Below are 23,069 nucleotides of genomic sequence, written 5' to 3'. Positions count from 1 at the left end.
GAGGATTTGTTTTTGGTAGTTTATTTAGGAGAAGAGATTAGTGGCATACTCAAAATTCAACTTTGTACAGGTGAGGACAACTCTCACGTGGCCTCACTTAGTGGAACTGAATAGCAGATCTTCTGCTGAACCATACAGCACTTGTATGGGAAGAATAAGTCCTTTGCCAGTGTTAGCAGCAGACTCAGTGAACTCTGTATCTTCAGGACACTATCAAGTATCCCCTTTAGCTTACACCCAGCCCGCTGACTTTCTAGTACCAGAGGAGTACAGGGGGTCAGACATGGGGTGGTATTTTAACAGCAACCGTTTCTAGGATACCTTGGGGGGGGGGGGGGTCTCTGTACTCACAAGGCCCTGGTCGCAGGTCACCTTCCTCCATGATACCAGACAAGATCCATGAACATTCTCCCTCGTTCCGCTCTCAAAACAATCCCTGGGTTTCTGCATCTCTGTTTCTGGCCTTAAGGTCGACCAACTGAGGCCACATGGCAGCCTTTGCTGGGAAGAGGCAGCAGCTCCCTCCCCATCTGGACCCTGCTCTCCAGCCGAAGACCAGAACCCCCATGTGCCCCTCAGATATAAGTACAATAACCCAGCATACGCCGGGGGAACCTCCCATGCCTATTGGCCAGGGCTGTACAGCTATCCCATGCTCTCATCTGCATGGTTTCCTTCCACTGTCCAATACACTCTATTACTAATGTATCAGTGTGAAATATCAAGCCAGGATGAGCAGCATCAGAGTACATGGGGAAGGTTCTATCCAACAATCACAGCTCTCTGTTAAGCCAAAAATACAGGAAAAATCACTGCGCTTGCATCCAAAGAAAAAGGATAGCAGCCAGCACAACACTTCAACCAGTGTAAACAATATATAAATATGGAAATGTGCAGCGCTCATAGATAATTAACATATGATAATCAGTGAAAATTCATAACATTGTGAAGAATACATATACAAACACAATATATAATAATAATAAAAAGTGAATAAGGGCAAAAAGTCCTTTTGAATGGAGTGAATATGGAAAAATCTTCAAACGTGTATTCCAGAAGTGAATGGCTGAAAATGTGAAATATGTGTGTACTAGTGCGCTCAAAGAAATATTAAAATGAAAGTACATATAAAGTATGAACTATCATAAATAATAAAATTACTTATAAAAAAAATGTATCCATATAAGATTGGCAGCGTGTAGAAAAAGTGCATAGTGCTAAAGTGCATAATAGAGTCTCAGTGACATAAATGATACCAGTTCTATAACAATAAATGTATTTTAAACACAAATTGGATTCATTCCGCCTATGATGTGAAAGTGCGTGGTGCTTAGAAGTGCACAAAAAAATAAATAAATAATAAAAATAAATGTCTCTGAATCCTTAATAGTTCAATGATGTAACAACACAAGTAGTTGGTGCCGAATAGATTTACACTGTTTGAGGTATTCAGTGCTGTATGCAACCCAAAAGGTCTCCAAACACACAATATTCAGGTGGCAGCTTACCAGAAAGAGACGTTGGAAAAAGCATGTATATCAAGAGCCCTAGGATGGATTGGCTCCAGTGGATGATAGGATCTCTTTAACCACTTTACCACTGAGTACCGTAGTACTACTGCGGCAAGGTGGCTCGTTATCGTCTGACGACGTAGACCTACGTCGTCAGACACTCCCCTTTCTCGGCGGCGCGCGCGCACCACCGGAGGCTCGCTCCCGCTGTATTCAGTCACAGCAGGAGTTGGGCCAGGGGAGGAGAAGCGGCGATCGCCGCTGTTCTTCCCCGATCGTCGGGGATCTAGTGTGGAGATCCGTCTGCTTGTGTAAACACAAGCGGGCGGATCTCCCAAGTGACAGACAGGGTCAGATTGCAGGGTTCAGCATAGTTGAACCCTCGATCTGTCCTTGTGTCACGCAGTCACCTCCCCCCTCACACGTCAGTAAGCACCAGGCATACATTAACCCCTCCCTCTCCAATAAAATTAACCCCTTCCCTGCCAGTGTCATTTTTACAGTAACAGTGCATATATATAGCACTGATTACTGCAGTAATGTCACTGGTACCCCCAAAAGTGTCAAAAATGTCAGTCAAGGGTCCGATCTGTCCGCCGCAATGTCGCAGTCCCGCAAAAAAAATCGCAGATCGCCGCCATTACGCGTTAAAAAAAAAACACCAAAAATGACAGAAATCTTTCCCTTTGTTAGTAAACGCAATAACTTTTGCGCAAACCAATCAAAATACGCTTATTGTGATTTTTTTTACCAAACATAGGTAGCAGACCAAACATAGGTAGCAGAAAACAAATTGGCAAAAAATTTTAAAAAATTTTGATTTTTACATTTTTTTGGGGGGAATTTCATATAAAAAAATGTGAAAAATATTGTTGTTTTTTCTAAATTTACGCTCTTTTTTTGTTTATAGCGCAAAAAGTAAAAATCGCACAGGTGATCAAATACCACCAAAAGAAAGCTCTGTTTGTGGGAAAAAAAGGACGTAAATTTAGTTTGGGTATGGCGTCGCAGGACCGCGCAATTGTCAGTTAAAGTCACACAGCGCCGAATCGCAAAGAGTGGCCCAGACGTAAGACAGCAAAATCCTCTAGTGGTAAAGTGGTTAAAAAACAAGTCCCTCTGACTCACTATACTTAATACAGATTCCAAACTTGGCAAAACAGCCGCTTCTCAAATCGATGTATTGGATCACAGACACCCAGGTGCATGTAATCCCCTTTCTGGTATAGTTCTTCATTTTACTCCAAACATTGCCCGGTTCACATGTGAATAAATGAGAAGCTGGATAGTGCATTACCTTAAAACCACTTTAATAGGAATAAAAATTGCACTTACGATTAAGATGACATATTCCAGCATGTACAAAAGTGCACGGCTGCCTGCAGTGCGGACCGCGCGAAGTGTTGATGCGGCTACTCCACCCGACGCGTTTCCCCTCAGAAGGCGTTAACTGGGATTGGAGGACGCCAGTTGACGCCTTCTGAGGGGAAACGCGTCGGGTGGAGTAGCCGCATCGTCACTTTGCGCGGTCCGCACTGCAGGCGGCCGTGCACTTTTTACAGCTGGTGGCCGTGACTTTACAAGCATTAAACCGTTGCAATGCTGTGGGTCTCACTGCAAGGATAGATATTTTTTTTTTTCTGTAATTCCTGGAGTTAGACATTAACAACCATCAGTTAAGAATGAGTTTATGTCATGATGGAAAATCATTTTGTTTGACATTAGCCAGTTTATCAGGCTCATAATGTGAGAAGAAGCAGTAATGCACAGCCATTATGTAATGCTGCAAAGCAGGTAGAAGGTCCTGGGTATGTACTGCAAAAATATGTGCGGGTATACAGCATTTCCAAATTGTGCACCAATATACATTTCTTAAAACTTTAGTGCACAGTGCTAACATGTTTTACATAAATATTAACAACATTGGTATGAAAGTTACAATAAATTACCTTTGCAATTTTTTCCTCATACGTTTTTAATGTTTTTCTAGGCATTTTTCTCCTGATTTCCAGATGAAAATACTGACAAAACTATTAAACTCTACTATGTTTATGTGTATTTTTCTGGACATAAAAAATGAGGAGGAAGATTACGCGAAGAAGCCGGCGTGTCATTTGGAGATGATCCACAACAGACCAGATTACTTTGCTAGAGACGGTGATATAATCATTGGAGGGATCTTAGAGCTATCTCTGTCTGAGAAGATTGGTTTTATACCTACCTTTAACTCACTAGGCTTTCTATTGCAACCATGTGCACAGTAAGTGATTTAGGTTCATGTAACGTCCCAGCTCCTCTCACATGACACATTCATGTACAGTCCTCATTTGAAAAATAGGGGGACAAAACTTTTAACAAGTTATTGCAGCAGTCTTTTCATATTGATGTAATTAAAGCTCAACTCAAGGAAAAGAGTTAAATACACAAATGAAAAAGACCTGCGAGAACTGTTTTACCTGCCAAAGGATTTGTATTTCTGTCCATCCATTCCTGACATTTTCATAGCTCTGCCACACAGCACAGCCCTGTCTGGCAGGCCAGGAGAACTGATTTTTCTCTGTTGTAGGTAAATAACACTAACAGGTCTGGAACCTCCCTTAGCCTGTAAAAGGAGACACAGCAGACTGATGTGATGAGCTCATCTTTTTGTCATACCGCTATCTCATTATTAGCAGTGATGAGTGAATTTGGTGTTGTGTAATGGTATCAGCCAAATTATCAGAGCAGTGGTGATATGCAATTTATACTTTGGAGGTCAACATAACATTGCATAGGGGATATCGTATTACCAGAGGAGTTCGGTATAGAACGTTAATCTTAACAGTAGGGGAAACAGGAACGGAAGAAATGAGAACAATTCGACAAATGGCCACTAGATGGCAGTAGAGTTCCTGAGTTCAGTTCAGCTACTGGAAGAGAAAAGAAGACAATGTTTCTCACATGTCCACCTTATGAAGGAAGGTTCTGGAAAGCTCATGGTTGGGTGCATCTGCGGCTGGCACAGGCTTCACACTGGCACTGCTGCTGCTGTCTTTGGTCAGGAGGTTCTGGTGTATAAAGATAGGGCCACCCCAGTGCATGGACAGCCTCTCCACAGGGACTGTAGCAAAGTTATCTCCAGTGATTGGGGCTTATGGCACTTTTCCACTGCAAGTACTGGCTCGTACCGGCTCTGCTCTACTCGGCCCTGCTTGGCCCGGTTTGCTTTTCCACTGCTGGTACCGCATGGTATAGTGTCGGAACGGTTCGGTATGGTATGGTATAGGTTTGCTTTTCCACTAAAGTAGTACTAAAGTTAAGTGGGTGGGATAACAACAGGGTGGGTGGGATTCTCTGACCAATCAGTGGCTAGTAGTGACTGCATGCAAAGGATTGTGGGATATGGTACCAGTTTGGTACCTGTTGGAACCACAATCGAGTAGGTACTGTTTTTTCAGAGCCGTACCGTTCGGTTCCATGTAGTGGAAAAGCAAACCTATACCGTACCGTACCGAACCGTTCCGACACTATACCATGCGGTACCAGCAGTGGAAAAGCACAAAAGCGTGCCGAACCGTTACGGTTCCATGCAGTGGAAAAGCGCCATTAGATAGATGCTGCGTGCTTTTGTGCTCACTGCTGGTGACAGTTCACTTGCCCAGTCACTGCTGTCCTATCAGGCAGGGTCTCTCTGAGCACAGGAAGCAGAGGGAGCTGAAATGTATATGTATAAATAAAAGATATAAGCAGCGCCAAAAATTGAAGGTAATAAAATGAATATAAACGTCCAATAAATGTGATAAGTCAAAATAATGTCCAATAAAAAGGTAATGAAGGAGAGAAAGCCAGAGCAAGATCCCAGATACCGGTGGTATATTCAGGAGCATTATACACCCACTCGTGATGATCTCACAAACTGCTTACCAGAAGGTGATCTAAACAGGCGTATAAATCTCACAGTTATGGAAAACCAAAGGATAGAACTCTGGAACTAATCAAAACGGAACACTCCAAACCGTCTCCAATTTACCTGTTCAGATGGGCTTTCCAGGAACTTGCTTTGCTACAGGTCCTCCAAACATAAATCATAGGTTTCGAGAAGTCATATTGACAGTGCCCAAAGCAGCGCCAGCTCAATTGGCCCTTATGTGCTCCTAGATCCGTTCCCACCGATAAGATGTCACTCCTCACAAGTATATGTATGTCCCCTGGGCCTGTCCAAGAGCCTAGGGGATGCTGGGAGCCCAGAGGATTGTGGGAGTTTGGATTTAAGGGACCTGCACCTGACTGTGGATAAAAGGACACTCCGCCACACAGGCAAAAACTGATTGTGGAACCTATCAAAAGAATCTGCTAAACCCAAACATAGACCTGAAAATAAAAAACAAACTATAGTTTAACGGGCGGAGGATCTTTTAATGCAGCTTCATAGGGAACACAAAAAAGTACCGTATTTTCCGGCGTATAAGACGACTTTTTAACCCAGGAAAATCTTCTCAAAAGTCGGGGGTCGTCTTATACGCCGGGTATCGTCTTATAGGGCGGATGCTGAGACTTCTGAGCTGACTGAACTATGCGGTAGGGGGGGGGGGGGGGGGGGACTCAAAAAGGGCCACCGTATGCCTGCTTGGATTGGCTCGCCCTGCTTCCAAGCCCTCCCTGTCTCAGAGACTATGGTATGCCTCTTTCACCCGTCTGGCCCGCCCTTGTATCCTATTACCGTACGTCCTTCTGCGTCTCGCTCCCGAGGACTGCAGTAAAGCGGTGCAGGCGCGCATGTGCGAGATCTGAGAGGCAGAGAAGAAGGTACGGTAACAGGATACAACAATGGCGGGTCAGACAGGTGAAAGAGGCATGTTTTTCTGGTCACATCGCCACTCTCTCTCTCTCTCTATCTCTTTTTTCCATACCCCGGGCATATGGTATTTTTAATCATAGATAGCATCTAGGTGCTGGATCACACTATATAAATGTGGAAGGGCTGGTTGTGTACAGAAAGCAAAAATATCTTTGCGTTACAGACAGGATGCTGAATTGGTTATGAAAACTGAAATTTCAAGTGACACAGTATCATCTATAACAAACATGCATTCAAAAATTAAAAAACACTGTCACTGAGATCAGGGGCCATTTTTTATTTTGTTTCCTGACTGAGTTAAAACTTGCCAATTATATTATCCTCTAACTATTGGGTCATAGTTTGAAATCAAATATTGAAATATTGGCCATATTGAAATCAAATGTGATGCTTTTTTAATTTTAATTTGGTGTGCATTGGAAGAGGGGTAGTATATCCCAAACTCTATATTTTACCTGGAAAAGTTGGGGGTCGTCTTATACGCCCAGTTATACGCCGGAAAATACGGTACACAAATCCTTTACCCCCTTCAAGACCGCCCACCACACGTACTGCGGCAGGGCGGCCCCGCCTCACTAAATCATGTACAGTACGTGTATGTGATTTACATTTCTCGTTAGGGGGCACCCCTGCTGTGCTGTCATTTTCTACAGCACAAGCTGATCAGCGAGTCCTGGACAATGATTTATGGCCGGGACCGTCTGATCGGCTGAGTGAATGACAGAAGAGAGCCTTGTGTTGGGAAACAACACAGCGTTCCATTTCACGTCCTTCCCCTCTGCTCCACTGCTTCCTGGTGCCTTCCAGGCTCAATCTGAATCGAGGCTTGGTTCGCACAGGTGTGTGTGGGAGGGGGGGGGGGGGGGCGGTGCCTTCCAGGCTCGATCTGAATCGAGGCTTGGTTCGCACAGGTGTGTGTGTGGGGGGGGGGGGCGGTGCCTTCCAGGCTCGATCTGAATCAAGGCTTGGTTCGCACAGGTGGGGGGAGGGAGCGGTGACGTAATTCCGGCGGCAAATTCAAATAGCTGTCAGTTTCAGCTGTTGTGGGTTTGTTCTAGTGATGTCCAGTTCATGAACTAATCGTTCTTTTGAATCGATTAATTTCAGTGAACTGGATGACTCGGTTCTTCTTACTGAACGACTCAGTAGGAAACAGTTCAGTATTCAGTGAAGGAGTGCTGATGGTAATATGATCCTAGAGTGAGGAGCTCAGCTCCTCCCTCTAACCAATCAGCGTCTCACAGGCCAGCACACTGAAGAACTGGCCAGAAACAAGCTTGTATTGAACCGTTCAGGGAGAAGAGTCGAATCAGTTCACTGAGTAGTTCAGTGCAGCGGTTACTGAGTCAAAAGAATCGAAACCTATGAGTCGGTATCTCTTAGCACAGTACACTAAGAACCGTTCATCACCAGCACATACAGCTGTACACATTTAAAGCAGGTTTCTGTGCATGTGAACTGCATTCTGATGGACAAACTTCACAGTTAACATTGCCAGCTATCAGATTTGTCCGGTTTTTACAGCGCATGCATAGTAATAAAAGTCTAATTTTATTACTGTGGCCGAAGTACCCGCACACTAGTAAAATCTGATCGTTATTCTTGTACATAATCTGTAAAAGCTGGACAAGTCTGATAGCTGGCAACGTTAACTGTGAAGTTAGCCCATCAGAATGCAGTTCACATGCACAGAAACCTGCTTTAAATATATACAGCTGAGTCACCTGAAGTCCTGAACGTGATAATGCTGGCAAATCTGACAAAGTTTATTGTGTCTGACATACCGTAGGCTTGAGAGAGCTCTGAGGAGCCAACCAGGAGTTAAATAAAAGAAAACATCCCCAGAGAGCTGCTAAACGTATGAGTCACTCTTCTCATTCAGCTCATTTGAATAAAGTTGAGTCGGAGCTTCAGTTCACCTGCTTGTGAGTAGACTCAGCAAGTGAACCGAAGATTCGATTCAATGAATCGGTTCATTTCAGTGAGTGACTCGAAATGAACCGATTCACTTCAAAGATTCGAACTTCCCATCACTAGTTGTTCAGCAGTGTTTCCAGCAGCTTCCCTGTGCTCTGCAGGAATCTTTTAAAGGTTAGAGATGGCTGTGATTATGCTGAATAGGCTTCCTGCCTGCTCTCTGCATGTCACTCATTCATGGTCTCTTGCAGTTTTCCTAAAGTGATATGGATGTCTCACCGCCCCCTGGTGGCCAGTCCTTACATTACAGATAAGATTGGTTTTATTCCTCTCCTTGTAATGTTTGGGGTTTTTTCTGCTGTTCTGTTGAGTCTTTATTTTCTTTCCTAAAGCCCTTCTAGGTCTGAAAGACGTCACTCAGCCCGTGAAGATCAAGATCCTCCCAGGTCGCAAACGCGGCATTCATCATCAAGTTCCAGGCGCCATCAGTCGTCCTCTAGGCGCCATGGTGGAGAGTCTGGAGCTACTTCAGGACACCACCACTCTGACAAAAGATCCTGCTGGGGATGTGGGGCACAGGTGCCTGAAGGAAAGTCGCTCTGTGAGCCCTGTTTTGCACATGCAGCAAACGAAAGGGAAGACAGCAACCAGCAGATGGAGTCGCTGGTCAGGCGAGTAGTTAAGGAGTCCTTAAAAACCTTGGATCCTGCTCGTACTGCAACTTCCTCCCCCAGGATGGCGAGTACTCCAGCTGGTGAAAATATTCATATCCCTGGGCCTTCCCAGCACAGTCACTCCTCATCTGACTACTCTGAGGGTGTGGTGCGAGTTTTGACTTTGCCATGGTTCCCTCAAGGAAGCCCTGAAGTGGGATGAGCCAGTAGAGTCACCCTCTAAACAGAAGAGGTATTTTAAGCACCTCAAGAAGGAACGCCCATTCTTTCCCCTGTTAGGGGAGGTCGGCAAAATCATTACAGACGAATGGGGCTGCACAGAGAGAAGAAAACTCTCTACTCTCCAAAGTGAATAAAATGTACCCGTTTAAAAAATGGAAGAGGTTAAACACCTGGAATCTGCACCTCTGGTGGATGCAGCACTGATGCATCTGGTGCGTCATGTCACCCTTCCGCTTGAAGACACAGTCATCTTTAAGGGTGGCCTTGAGAGACACATTGATTCAGACCTCAAGCGCATCTATGTGTCAGCAGGAATGGCATGCAAGCCAGCTAAAGCAATGGAGGTGTGGACAGACAGTGTGGACACAATGCTCAGAAGCGTGTCGGAAGAAATCGCAAGAAATTTGCCAGTACATGAGCTGAGGCTGGCGGCGGCTTTTTTGGGGCAGGCCTCCCTAGACATGGTCCGCCTTGCAGCACGGGTAATGCTTTCACCGGTCACTGCAAAACTAGCTCTTTGGTTACGTCCTTGGTTGGCCGATCCTGCGTCAAAACAGGCTTGGTGCCGAATTCCATTTGAGGGGTCCTCCCTATTCAGCAACAAGTTAGAATGCGCCATTTCCCGTGCCACAGGTGGTAAGTCGGGGGTTCCTTCCCCAGGATAGGTGCTTGCTGGACCAGAAGAGGTCTCAGCCCAGGCAAGGGGCTGATCGAGCAAGGGATGCTCGCCTATATAAGCCTGGCCGTCAATTGCGAAATAACTGGAGAAGACTGCAGCCTTAAGGACAAAAAGCACCCAGAGGAGGGTCTTCTGGTGGTCGGGAGGCCACAAAGTCTTTTTGACGTTGTGCCTGCCCAGGCGGAGCAAGTCGGGGCTCGCTACTACGCTTGCAAAAAAACCTGGGCAGCTTTGATAAACGACTTCTGGGTCGTCAAGACAGTATCAACAGGCCATTCCTGGAAATTCTGCAGTCTGCCCAGACTGATGTTCATTCCAACCTCATTGCCACAGTCAGAAGAGAAAAGACAAGGCCTTCTGTCTTACGTAGAACTGTTGGTGGCTCAAGGCACAGTGGTTCCAGTTCCAACCAACGAGAAGTTCCAGGGTCTATATTCCCCTATCTTCTTGGTTCAGAAAAAGAGCGGTGCTTGGAGACTGGTCATAGACCTCAAGCACCTGAACTCTTTTATCAAGAAGGAGAAATTCAAGATGGAGACACTATTCACCATCCGTCAAGCAATACAACCGGCAGACTGGCTTGTGTCAATCGACCTCAAGGATGCCTATTTCCATGTGCCAGTGGCAGCAGATTACCAGAAGGCTTACTACATCGCCGCGGGTATTCTTAAAGGTCTTACTAGCAGTGGTGGCTTTGATCAGGACCAAAGGTGTCCGTCTACACCATTATCTGAACGACCTGCTCCTGCTGTCACAAGACAGAGAACAACTTCTGGTACACAGGTCTCAGGTAATAGCCATTCTTCGCGAGTTCGGCTGGTTACTGAACATGAAGAGCCACCTGGAGCCTACCCAGTCGTTAATATTTCTGGGAGCTCAGTTCGACACAAGTCGAGGCACAATTTCTTTGCCCCTCGAGAAGATCCCGGTAGTCAGGGACAGGGTACGCCTAGCTATGACAGCCACTCACTTTCGAGCATCTCAGTGTCTAAGAGTGGTTGGGACCATGGTAGACACGACTCCAATGGTGAAGTGGGCACAGTGGAAAATGCAGAATTTCCAAGTGGGGTTTCTCCATCAGTGGCGTCCAGGAGATCAAAATCACCTCATTCGCATAACATCATCAATGCGGGAGAGCCTTCCATGGTGACTGCAGAGCAAAAATCTCCTCAGTTGCCATTCCATCATGCCCATCTCTTGGATCACAGTTACCACGGATGCCAGCAACACCGGATGGGGTGCCCTCTGTCAGACGGAGATAGCCAAGGGTAGCTGGGATTTCCAAGCTCACAGGGTAGTGTCAAATACTCTAAAATTGCGAGCCGCGTTCTGCGCTCTGAAAGCATTTCGTCACCTAATAGAAGGGACTTCTGTGATCCTGAGGATGGACAATACGACCGCGGTCTCCTATGTGAAGCGACAAGGAGGCACTCACAGTCGCTCCCTGTTGAAGGAGGTAGATCCAATTTTATATTGGGCCCAGAAACACTTCCTCTCAAGAGTCCGCTTGGACAACAACGAATGGAGCCTTCACAACGATGTCTTCCAGTGGCTCACTTCTCTGGAATTTCGCCCGGAAGTGGATCTATTTGCATCCCCATGCAATCACAAGCTTCCGAAGTATTATGCGAGGTTCCGTTGTCCCCAAGCCTTTGGGACTGATGCTCTGACAGACCAGTGGAGATTCCACAGGGCATATGCCTTTCCCCCAGTTCCTGTCATTCTCCGGTTCCTGGCCAGACTCAGAATGGAAGATGTGGAAGTGCTAACAATAGCCCCATACTGGCCAAATAGGCTATGGTTCCCCCTGCTGATGCTCCTCAGTTGTCGGGATCCAGTTCCTCTACCCATCAGGCCGGACCTTCTGTCCCAGGGAGCAACTCTACACCCATGCCCGGCTCATCTGCACCTGAAGGCATGGTTTTGGACAGGGAAAGGCTGGAGGCGTTAGGTTGCCCGAGTGGGGCAATTTCTACTCTATTAAGTGCCAGAAGAGAAGGCACTAACAAGGTCTACGGAAGGATCTGGTCCAAGTTCATGGATTTTGTTACCAAGAAATATCCAGCATATTCTTGGTTTCCTGCAGTCTAACTGGACCTACCATTATTCGTTAGCTCACTACGTGTGCAAGTTTCTGCTATTTCGGCCTTCACAGGAACTTCTTCGGCGTCTCATCCCCTTGTTCGTCAATTCTTTTGGGGAGCGTCCAGACTCAGGCCACAGAGGAAGCCAAGGTTCCCTAAATGGAATCTTCCAATTGTCTTGAACTTCCTTTTTGACATCAGAAGAAGTCACACGGGGCAACTCTCCATTAAAGATCTGTCTCTGATATCGGCCTTCTTGGTAGCCGTCACCTCGGCTAAAAGAGTCTCCGAGATTAGTTCTCTGGGTTGCAAAGAACCATTCCTGACCTTCTTTCCAGATCGTGTGGTTCTTATCCCCTTGTTGGGATCACACCCCAAGGTGATCTCTCTTTTCCACGAGAACCAGGAGATTGTCCTTCCAACATTCAAATCGTCAGATGATCCGGATACACATCCATTAGATGTGGGTGCAATTCTGAGACTGTACCTGGATGCAACAGCTTCCTTCAGGAGTTCAGATTATCTATTTGTTCTCGGGAAGAACAAGGGCTTGCGGGCCTCTTCAAGATCCATAGCGGCATGGATTGTTCAGACCATCCAATGGGCATATAAGGCTAAGGGCTTGGCTCCTCCAGAAGCGGTGACCGTGCATTCGACAAGAGGGGTATCCACGTCCTAGGCGACTTCTTGTCATGTGGCCCCTGAAGTAATATGCAAGGCGGCTTCATGGTCTTCCATTAACATTTTCATGATTTATTATTATATTGAGCCAGCTTCATTGTCTTCTGTTAACTTTGGTTTGCAAGTACTGTCTGTTGATGGTGCAAATTAAATTTCCTTTGGCCAGCAGTTTCCCACCCTTGTGTGTTTGGCTAGTTATTTCCCACACGTAAGCTGCCATGGAGTCTGTCAGGAAAACGGAAAATTGTTATCAAATACTTTCCGTAATTTTCCTTTCCTGATGGACTCCATGGCAGCTGGAGTCCCCTCCCATCTGCTGGAGTAGGCTATTTATGGAACACGGCCTCTGGCACGGAGTAAAAATTTATGGGAGTAGGGTCCTATGAGGTAGGAGGAGGCGGGACTAACCCGCACATAAGCTGCCATGGAGTCCATCAGGAAACTAAAATTACGGTAAGTATTTGATAACAATTTGCAGTTTTTTATCATTTTTTTTTCCTTGACATTTTTTCAGTAATAATTATGCTTTTATTGTATTATTTCTCGCATGCACAGGATTTTTTTTTAAATAATTTGCAGGTAGCAAAAAGCTGATCCTTGGGCTGGTGGCACATGTTTTGCTACCATATTCAATTATGTGTTAGGGATTATTAATTGTATGCTGCTAACACTGTTTCCATATACCTATAGTACAGATAATTGTAGACACAATATTGTCTCTCTTCAGAAATCCTCACAGGTATTTGAGACATCTTCTGGTCTTCATGTTTGCCATAGAGGAAATTAACAACAGAACAGACCTGTTGCCAAACATCACACTGGGATTCCAGGTTTATGATACATGTAACAAGGAATATGAAGCTATACAGAGTGTTCTGAATATATTATCTGGGTCAGAGAATCCACTTCCAAACTATAACTGTTATAATAAAAGTAAAGTGGTCGGGTTCATAGGTCACAAGACCGCATCTTCATCTCTGGCATCAGCAACACTGACTGGGGTCTATCAATACCCTCAGGTAATGTGAATGACATCTTTTTAGTTTCATTAAAAAAAAAAATATGGAAATACAGCTAAAAAATTGGATGATTTTTTTAAAAGCTTGCGCTACAATTTTTTTTATTTATATTAGACATTAAAGCGGAGTTCCACTCGTTTTTGTGTTTATTAACCACTTTAGCCCTGGAGGATTTGGCTGCTCAAAGACCAGGCCCTATTTTGCGATTCGGCACTGCGTGATTTTAAGGGACAATTGCGCTGTCGTGCGACGCTGTACCCAAACGAAATTAACGTGTTTTTTTTCCACACAAACAGAGCTTTATTTTGGTGGTATTTTATCACCTATGTGATTTTTATATTTTGTGCTATAAACAAAAAAAGAGCGACAATTTTGAAAAAATAACAATATTTTTCAAATTTTTTATATGAAATTCTCAAAAAAAAATGTAAAAATCAAATTTTTTTAACATTTTAGGCCAATTTGTTTTCTGCTACATATTTGTGGTTAAAAAAATCACAATAAGCATATTTTGATTGGTTTGCGCAAAAGTTATTGCGTTTACTAACTACGGGAAAGATTTATGTCATTTTTATTGGTTTTTTTTAACGAGTAATGGCGGCGATCTGTGATTTTTTTTTTTTGCGGGACTGCAACATTGTGGCGGAAAGATCGGACCCCTAACTTCCATTTTCGACACTTTTGGGGGTACCAGTGACATTACTACAGTAATCAGTGCTATAAATATGTACTGTTACTGTAAAAATGACACTGGCAGGGAAGGGGTTAACATTACTGGTGATCAAGGGGGTTCGTGTGTCCGTAGGGGCGTGATTCTAACTGTCAGGGGGTGTGGCTTGTGAAGTAATCACAGAGACATGTGATCCTATAAAGCAGTATCGCATAGCCTCTGTGAATACTTCAGTGAGAATGGAAGACAGCTGTGTTTACATCAGCCGTCTGTCTTTCTCCCTCTGCTGCGAGAGATCGCGAGTGGCCGGCGGCCATCGGAGCCGCCGTTCACACGCGCTGGCTTCCCAGGTAACGAGCGGGGGCGGGAGCCAGTTGCCCCCTAGAGTCTCCTGAGCGAGCGACGTAACATAACGTCGCTTTGCCCAGGAGCGGCTGCCTGCCGCAATAAAACTGCGGCGGGTGGTCGTTATGTGGTTAAAAGTCAGCAGCTACAAAAAGTGTTGCTGCTGTCTTTTATTAAACACACACTCACCTGTCCCACGATCCAGGGATGCGGCCGCCCGAAGCTTCGCTCCTCTCCCACTCCTCTCAGCGGTGCCAGCATCTCTGGTGTGGGCACCCAGCTGTGACAGCTTCCGACTTCACAGCTGGGTGTGCACTGCGCATGCGCGAGTCACACTGCGTGATGTAAATGGCAAGGCAATCTTCTGACGTGTCCCACAAGATTGCAGGGAGGGAGGGGGAGAGGAGAACTTCTGCTTGAGCCGCCTAGGTGGCCCAAGCGGAAGTGGGAGCTGTACCTATCAAATCTAGGTACCCGCTCCCCCCAAAAAAATGACATACCAAATGTGTTATGTCAGGGGGTCAGGAGTATTTAAAGCGGAAGTTCCACTTTTGGGTGGAACTCCACTTTAATGGGATCCTGTGTTTTGTCGAATCAGGGTAAAGTAACAGGCTCAGTTTACTCTCCCCCACCCTAGGTTTACATACTCCTCTTCCTTTCGCATCATTCAAACTTCAGGAAAGAAAAGAGAAAGCCCTGTGTAAGCTTCAGATCTTTCTAGGTGGAGCTTACATAGGGCTGAGGACTCCATCCACCATCAAGTAATAATGATGGTTCCTTAGTAGCCAGTCACCAAGCACCAGCAACTAATTGTGCCCTATGCTAAGAGAAATAATTTTGCCCAGATTTAGTTTAGTAACAAGAATTTCTAATAAGGTAAACTAGAGCATAGACTGTTTCCAGCATAGAATTGTTGCATTCAGATCTCAGATTCCTCCCTAGTCATAGACCCCAACTGTGCAGTAAGAAGCAAATGCTTAGCTGTCTTAGTAGTGTAGATGTGTTGCCCTCCAAACCTCAGCTACAGACTATTACACACAATACAGGACCAGTGCCAGTTAATAGAGCCATAGGGGTACCACATCCCTAGAGTCAATTACAAATAAAGAAATAAAGCATGGTTATGAACTTTATTTGTTCCCCATAAACTTGACTAACAAAAGGCTGTAAAATATACAAAAAATGTATTGCAAAAGATATTCCAATCAACAAATTAGTTATAAAAAAAAAATTTAGAAGAAGATTTAAATACAAAAACGCTTACCTATACACACTTCGCTTTAACAAGAAACCATTTATCTCACCGTCTATCGCACCCGGGCGCACACTTTTACACTTATATTATTCCATCCCTAGACTAAAGAACCTCCTTCATGACCAATGATACATGAGATAATGGGAAAGAAGCTGCTGAGCGGCTTTTCTTGGAGACCTCACTAGCCTTTCTCTTGCCTCCGGGGATTATTTCCCCTCGTTCTGGACACAGGTTCTCCATTCCCATTCCATCCCCTTCCCTCCATACAAGATATCCTATTCCTCTTTCCCCCACTCAAAGCAAAATTTTTTTTTTCCTCCCTTCCCCGGACCCCTGGACTTTACATTAAGGGTGAATTATTGGCTTGATAATATATTTATTGCATCATTATCTTTATTGCAGACAATATATTGTTAAATGCTATACCTGTGTCAAGTTTGGCTCCAGGATATCTTCCTCCTGGCTTGCACCACATGAGCCCTCTGCAGAAGTGGAAGGGAGCGTTGACAGGGATGACCTGGATTCGGCTTGTTCCGTCAGGAACCGCAGGCTCTCGAAATACCAGAGCCTTGGGATGTAGATTTCCTCGGTACCAGCTCCTGACTTCTCCGACTTTTTGATTTTATTTAGCTCCCTTTTGTAGGTGCTGCGGAGGTTTCCGATTTTGCCCTTGACATAATTCATGTCAGCATTCGGGCAAATCGGTTTGCATAACTCAGCCAATTTTTGGTAGGCCTCACTTTTTAATTGTTTGTTGGAATATTCCCTGCTTTTGATCTTCCACAAACATGGCAATTTGCGGTATTCATCAATGAAATCTATACAAAAAATACCGTGCAATTTTAGGCCCTTACCCCTGTAAGACCAACAAAAATTAAGGAAAGAAAAAGATGGGGTTTTACAGGCCGGTGGGAGCAGAAATTCATCAATGAATAGTGGCAAAAATTCTGGAGAGGTAAATTTGTCAACCATTATGATTTATATATGCCTGCAAGACACAACACAACACAAAACATAGTCAAAGATCATGTATTTTGTCACTTAATAAAGATAAGCCCAATATAAGGCTGTATAGGGCCCACAACACCCGCTTTTGAATCAAAATTCGTACCTTTGTTCGGAAGAATCGTGGTTCGCGGATCGATCGTGCTCCTCGAAACGATCTGTCCGATGGCGAATCGACAAGCGAACGATCTTGCGTCCTTAACATACAGCGCATGCGTCAACTCCTCCTCCAGTGGCACGCTGATGCAGGGGCGTGTACGTGCCGAATATTAAGCTGCATGCGACACACACACGTGAGTCGGCGGAAGATTCGTGGAGGAGATGGCAGAATCGTGGAGTTCCAGTGAAGGCCGCAGTGGTTGGGCTCAGAAAAAAACAAAAGCCACACCTATGAGCAAGGGTGAAATGGTGGAGATGGTGGCCATACTAGAAAAAAATGACTATGATGGCAGGCTGCAGAATTATGAAAGGCCCAACTCCAGAAAAGACCGAATTCTGGATAAGGTGATATTAGCTTTAAACAAGATTTATGGGGTGGATCAATCAAAGGACCAAATAAGAAAAGGATGGTCAGATCTGAAACATCGGGAGCAAGAACAGCTAGGTCACAGCCATCATATCCTGAAAAAAAGTAAGCAAAAGTTTTTTTTCAAGCAATATGTATTGGGTATATTTTGTGTATGTTGTATAGAAATGTATAGATACTAATGTATATGAAAACTTGCCTTTTTATTTTTTTAGGTGATGTCTTGATTTTATTGATATATTGATGATTTATTTATATATTACATTAAAAGACAGGAATCCACAGTAAACTATATATGCCTTTTATTGCAAAGAATTTTCTTTATTGCCAAGAATTTTCTTTAAAAACTCATATTTGTTCCATATTCTTTTTTTAACTTTTAAATAGGGCAAAAACAAAAAATGAAAATAAAAGAACGTCAAAAGATGAGGAGAAGGGAATCTACAGTGGCTGCTCCATCCACATTGGATGAAGAAACAGAGGACATGGGCCCTGGTGCTGTGACACATTCACAAAAAGGTAATTGTTTCCTATGCTGAGTCAAACATTAATGTCCCTACTTTTTAGGATGTAACCATGTACATGTCTGAATCTTTTATGTGAAAATAGCTGTCAAGCAGTGCGCCATGTCATAGCAAATTTCCCTCCTGTGAATTTTCTGACATGCAACATTTTTATTATTATGTAGAAAAAGAACCAAGAAAACCCACTGTGATCACTAGGGAGGAAATGGAAAGTAGTCCAGAGTGCAGCATGGTGGAGACAACAAGTATGCAGCAAATAAGCATACCACCACAGCAACAGCAAGGTTGGTAGGCACAGACATTTTTAAATGGGAAATGAAAAATATGTGTTTTTGGGATGATTGTTTAACCTTCTATTGTTGTATTTCAGACAAAATGGACATTGCAGCGGTTCCCTCATTTGAGCCATGGGATGTGTCACCTCCAGCCGGATCTGATGTTGAAATTAATGATACAAGATCCCCTGCCATCATTCCGAGCATCATTCCGAGTGCATCTCCGCAAAATCTAGAAAATGAAACAAGTGTTGGGGAGCCGGTTTTGTGCCCAAGTAAGTATTATTCTAATGTTGTTTCTAGTGTATTTCTCGTTTGGTGTATTTGATGTAATGCTTCAAAGGAACTACCTGTTTGCTACATTATGTGAATCAGGTGCGCAAAACTTATAAATACTGTGTCAAATATATAATCATATAGTGACAAATCATCAAAAATGTACTCCATTTTTGTAGATTTGTCACTATATGATTATATATTTGACACATTATTTATAAGTTTTGCACACATGATTCACATTTTCTACATAACATATATTTTCCAAGTTTGCAGCTTTTCTTATTGTTCATGCACACTTTTTTCGCACAACATCACTGTTTGCTACATTAGCAAGGTGTGAAACCATACAGTGCTAATGTACATATTAGAAAGTGCGTTACCATGGGGGAGGAAGAGGTGTAGGTAGTGAGCTGTTTGTGCCAACAGGTGGAATCGTTTATGAGCCACAGACACCAGTTTAAAGAGAACATAATGTTTGCAATGGGTACTTTCATAGTAGTATAGGTGTCATAAGGGTAAGCTGGTTACACACAACAATGCAAAGGGTAGGTATTAACTCTAAATTAGTTTATGATGAACTTGACCCCAAATGTTTATATTATGACCTCATCTAGTTGATTGGCATGTACTTAATATATTATTTTTTATTAACAGGTCATGTTATTCCTAGTTGCACAATAGCCAGGATGACAGTTGAGGCTTTACAATGTTGCTCTGAACTGGAGAAAATTAAGGAGGCTGCTACAGCATTACAAACAAAAATGCGCGACTTTGTTGACATGCTAGCTAAATTTTAATATTATTTATGTATATATTTTTTTGGTTTTAATTGGGATATTTTTTGTTTTCCCGATGATCTTTCTAAATTTGATGGCCTATTTTTTGGCCAATACCTCATCATCTGCAAAAGGTGTCCCCAAGTTTTTTTATGTTTTATACAGGGCTCCTATGCATATGAAGCACTTTACAACACCCTAACCCTGTGAATGTGTTTTATTAAAAAATGTTTACATTCAACAATGTGTGTTAGAATATTTCTTTGATTTTCGGTTTGGGGGGGGGGGGGGGCAGGTCTAATGCTGGGTAAGGTGGCACAATATGTATGATGGCTGTCCTGTTCACATATTTGAATGTTAATTAAAGCATTTTAGTTTGTGTTTATAATTATCAGCTTTCCAAAATGATTGTTCCTTCAGGACCAGTGGCCATCTAACAAGTGATATTCACTAGTACACTGAATGCACAATGATATCTGTGAACTGAGTGGCAATCAGTCTACACATATACAGGTTCTATTTAAAGGACTAGCACTCCTAGGATTCTATATGGCATTGAGATGGGTACTAGCAATCAGTGTAGGGAGACCAGTGTAATATATAGTGTATTGCAGCTTTGTTTGTCCATTTCACTTTACATTACCTATATATAACACTTATATCTCTACACTGAGCAAGTTTCACATAACACTGACATCTCCTTACATTGGTGGGCAGTGAGAAGGATGTCATAAATTAACACAACATAACAGGTGGAGGTAAGTTGTTATTACACTAATGTATTACTAAAAATAAATAGTATGGGCACCTTCTGGCCAATGACCACCAATGTAAGGTGACATTGGATGGACCTACTTTACAATGTGAGAGGGCTTTTAGAATTTAACAGGGGTGCTGAAGGCCCTTGTATTTTGACCACTGGTAAACAAAACACACATGGCCATAATCGCATTTGAACAGCTGGGGAGAGACAACAGTAGATAAACACACTGATGAATGTATTAACCCTTCAAAAGTCACACATATTAACACATGATGAACCCAAAATATGTTGATTTTGATATGTACCCAAATTATTAAAATACACATTACAGAATCATTGCAATATTTTTTTATTGCACAAAGAAGATTATATAGATCCATTTTATAATGTATCAGACAGGAATTGCTGCCACGAAACAGCCCCTCTCCCCACAAAATATTCAACATATTGATGCCTTATTTCACGGCACTTCGGGATGCCAATCCAGAACGGGCGACTTCCACTGATGTCATGGAATCCACTGGCACATGTGGTTCAGCCTCTCCACTCGGCCCTGGCATGGCAGGGTCAGTCTCCACTGGCTGCAAATTCACATATGTCTCTGCATGCCTACGCAAATAGTTATGCAAAATGCAGCAACACAGTACCACATGATTGATTTTGTAGATTGCCAGATGAATGGAAGTCAGGAAAATCCTAAAACGATTGGACATTATCCCAAAGGCATTCTCCACCACTCTTCTAGCTCGGGATAACCGGTAGTTAAAGATCCTTTGCTCGGGGGTGAGGTTCCTCTGAGGGAAGGGCTTCATAAGATGCTCCCCAAGTGCAAACGCATCATCAGCCACAAACACAAAACTCAGCCCCTCAATGGTTTGCTCCCTGGATGGCAAGTTGAGAGTGCCATTTTCAAGCCGCTGAGCAAACTCCGTCTGGTCAATCACTCCCCCATCCGAATTGCAGCCATTCTTCCCAATTTCCAAAAAAATAAACTCATAATTAGCATTGACTATTGCTAGCATGACAATGCTAAAAAAGCCTTTGTAATTGTAGAAAAATGACCCTGAATTCGGTGGTGGAACAATGCGGACATGCTTCCCATCAATAGCACCCCCACAATTGGGAAAATTCCACTGCTCCTGGAATTGACCAGAAATCTCCTGCCACTGCTCTGCGTTGGAGGGAAACTGTGGGGAAAAAATGAAAATACAATTAGTGCTTGAGCACACCACATTATTACACACACACATTTGTCAGTAAAATGCTTATGCAACTTTAAGATAAGAACAACATGAAGGAAATCTTTAGCATTTTGGGGTATGACATTTACATACTTTTATTTTTCACCTCCTAATGTGAAAATATTGTAATTCACCAGCTACAGCTTTGGTATATGCTGACTTTTACATTTAGCATGGGTGGGTGAGTGGGTAAAACTATGCCTTTAAACATCATTAAGGGCTTGTGCCCACTGAACGTTTTTACATCAGAAATTAAACATACACAATCATAGGTTGGAATGGATGGACTGATGTCTTTAAGAAAACTCATAAACTATGTACAAAAACATTTGTAAAGGAATAATTGGTTCTGGAAAAGTCAGAAAATGACACAGATTCAATATACTGTTAACAGGCAATGCGTTTAGGGACACATAGGAGAGAATGCTGGGGTGGTTACTGGGTCATTTTACAAATGGTTAGGAAAATATAAAGCTTTACTACTGTATGCATGCGGCCAGAGGGTAGTTACAAAATAATGACATCTGTAATTTGATGTACATCCAAACTAATCTAAATTTGGATGAGATGACAAATACATGAATGTAATATAAAAATAAGAAACATACCTTGATATAGTCCTTCTGCAAGACTTTGATGATAGCAGAGCAGGTCTCAGGGATGATGACTCCAAGAGCTTGGGGGGAGATGCCTGTGGTGAACTTGAGATCCTGCAGGCTTCTCCCTGTTGCAAGATATCTCAAAGTTGCAATTAGCCTTTGCTCAGGACTAATTGCAAGCCGTATACATGTATTCTGCTTCATAATATAGGGGGACACCAGGGAAAGAAGACGGTGAAAGATGGGATCCGTCATCCTCAAATAATTCCTGAAGTCATCAGGATTATTTTCCTGGAGCTCCCTCAGCAAGGACATGTGGGAAAATTGATCACGGTTAAGCAACCAATTTTTGGTCCAGGAGGTCCGCTTCTTCTTCCTCTTGCTAATAACTCAGCTTAGAGCCATAACTCCCAGCCCAACTACAGCAAGAGTCGAATCCTCGGTCTCCATAATTAATTCTCGAACGATGTCTCGGAAACTACCGAAATCACAGCGAGATGCCTAGAAGGGTCACGGCCAAAAACTCACTTCCTCTTTTGTATCATCAGACGTAGTGACGTAATTTTCTGTCGGCCGGTCCAGTGCAGTCTAGAGCACATTCCAACCAACAAAACACAACTTTGGACAAAAGACGGACGACCGTTCGGCGGAAATTCGTTACGTGTGTACTAGGCTTTAGTGTTTATTATGTAGCAGGTTTTTCAGGCATTGGGCCTGATGTGTGTCTGCCATTGTTACCCGTTACCTCTCCAGGTGTGACCCTGGGTGTGGGAACTGAGACATCGACAACTCCGGCATCTTTGTTTGTTGTTTTATTGGTTTTAAAGTGGATGGGAGAAGGGAATGAGTGGGATACTCCTTTAGGCTCAACTAAGTACAACTTGAGACTTTCCTCAGAAAAATGTCTGTTAACGCTGCCTTGACGCCAGCCGACACTAGCCAACGCTCACTGACGATTACAACACACTGTAACTTGAAGAAGTGCTGAATCCCTTACTTTAAGTCCAGAAGATCCAGGACTGTATTGGACTAAGTATTGAATACACCAAAATGAGTCAAGTCCCTCTGACTCTGAAGCAGCCGCCTCCTATCAAAACTCTGGCAAAAATCAGGAGTATGCCACAAACCTGGAAAGGGGGAAAAGGGAAAAAACAAATTTACAAATAAGTTAGCGTGAAAAAATATAT

General features: G+C 43.5%; 1 protein-coding gene across 1 annotated transcript; it reads right to left on the bottom strand.

The window, feature by feature from the left end:
- Window positions 1-20,497: 20,497 nt before the first annotated feature.
- Window positions 20,498-22,197, bottom strand: LOC309550335 (putative nuclease HARBI1; the record flags this gene model as incomplete). The annotated part of the gene is made up of 2 exons (XM_082250732.1): window positions 20,498-21,229; window positions 21,892-22,197. 2 exons carry the CDS (start codon window positions 22,195-22,197, stop codon window positions 20,498-20,500), a joined length of 1,038 nt encoding a protein of 345 aa, XP_082106858.1.
- Window positions 22,198-23,069: the final 872 nt, after the last annotated feature.

This window comes from Pelophylax lessonae (assembly GCF_965119305.1).
Source record: "Pelophylax lessonae genome assembly, chromosome: 3".
Classification (NCBI taxonomy): Eukaryota; Metazoa; Chordata; class Amphibia; order Anura; family Ranidae; genus Pelophylax; species Pelophylax lessonae.
Note: the sequence above shows the minus strand (reverse complement) of the source record. Positions and strands in the feature narration are given on the sequence as shown.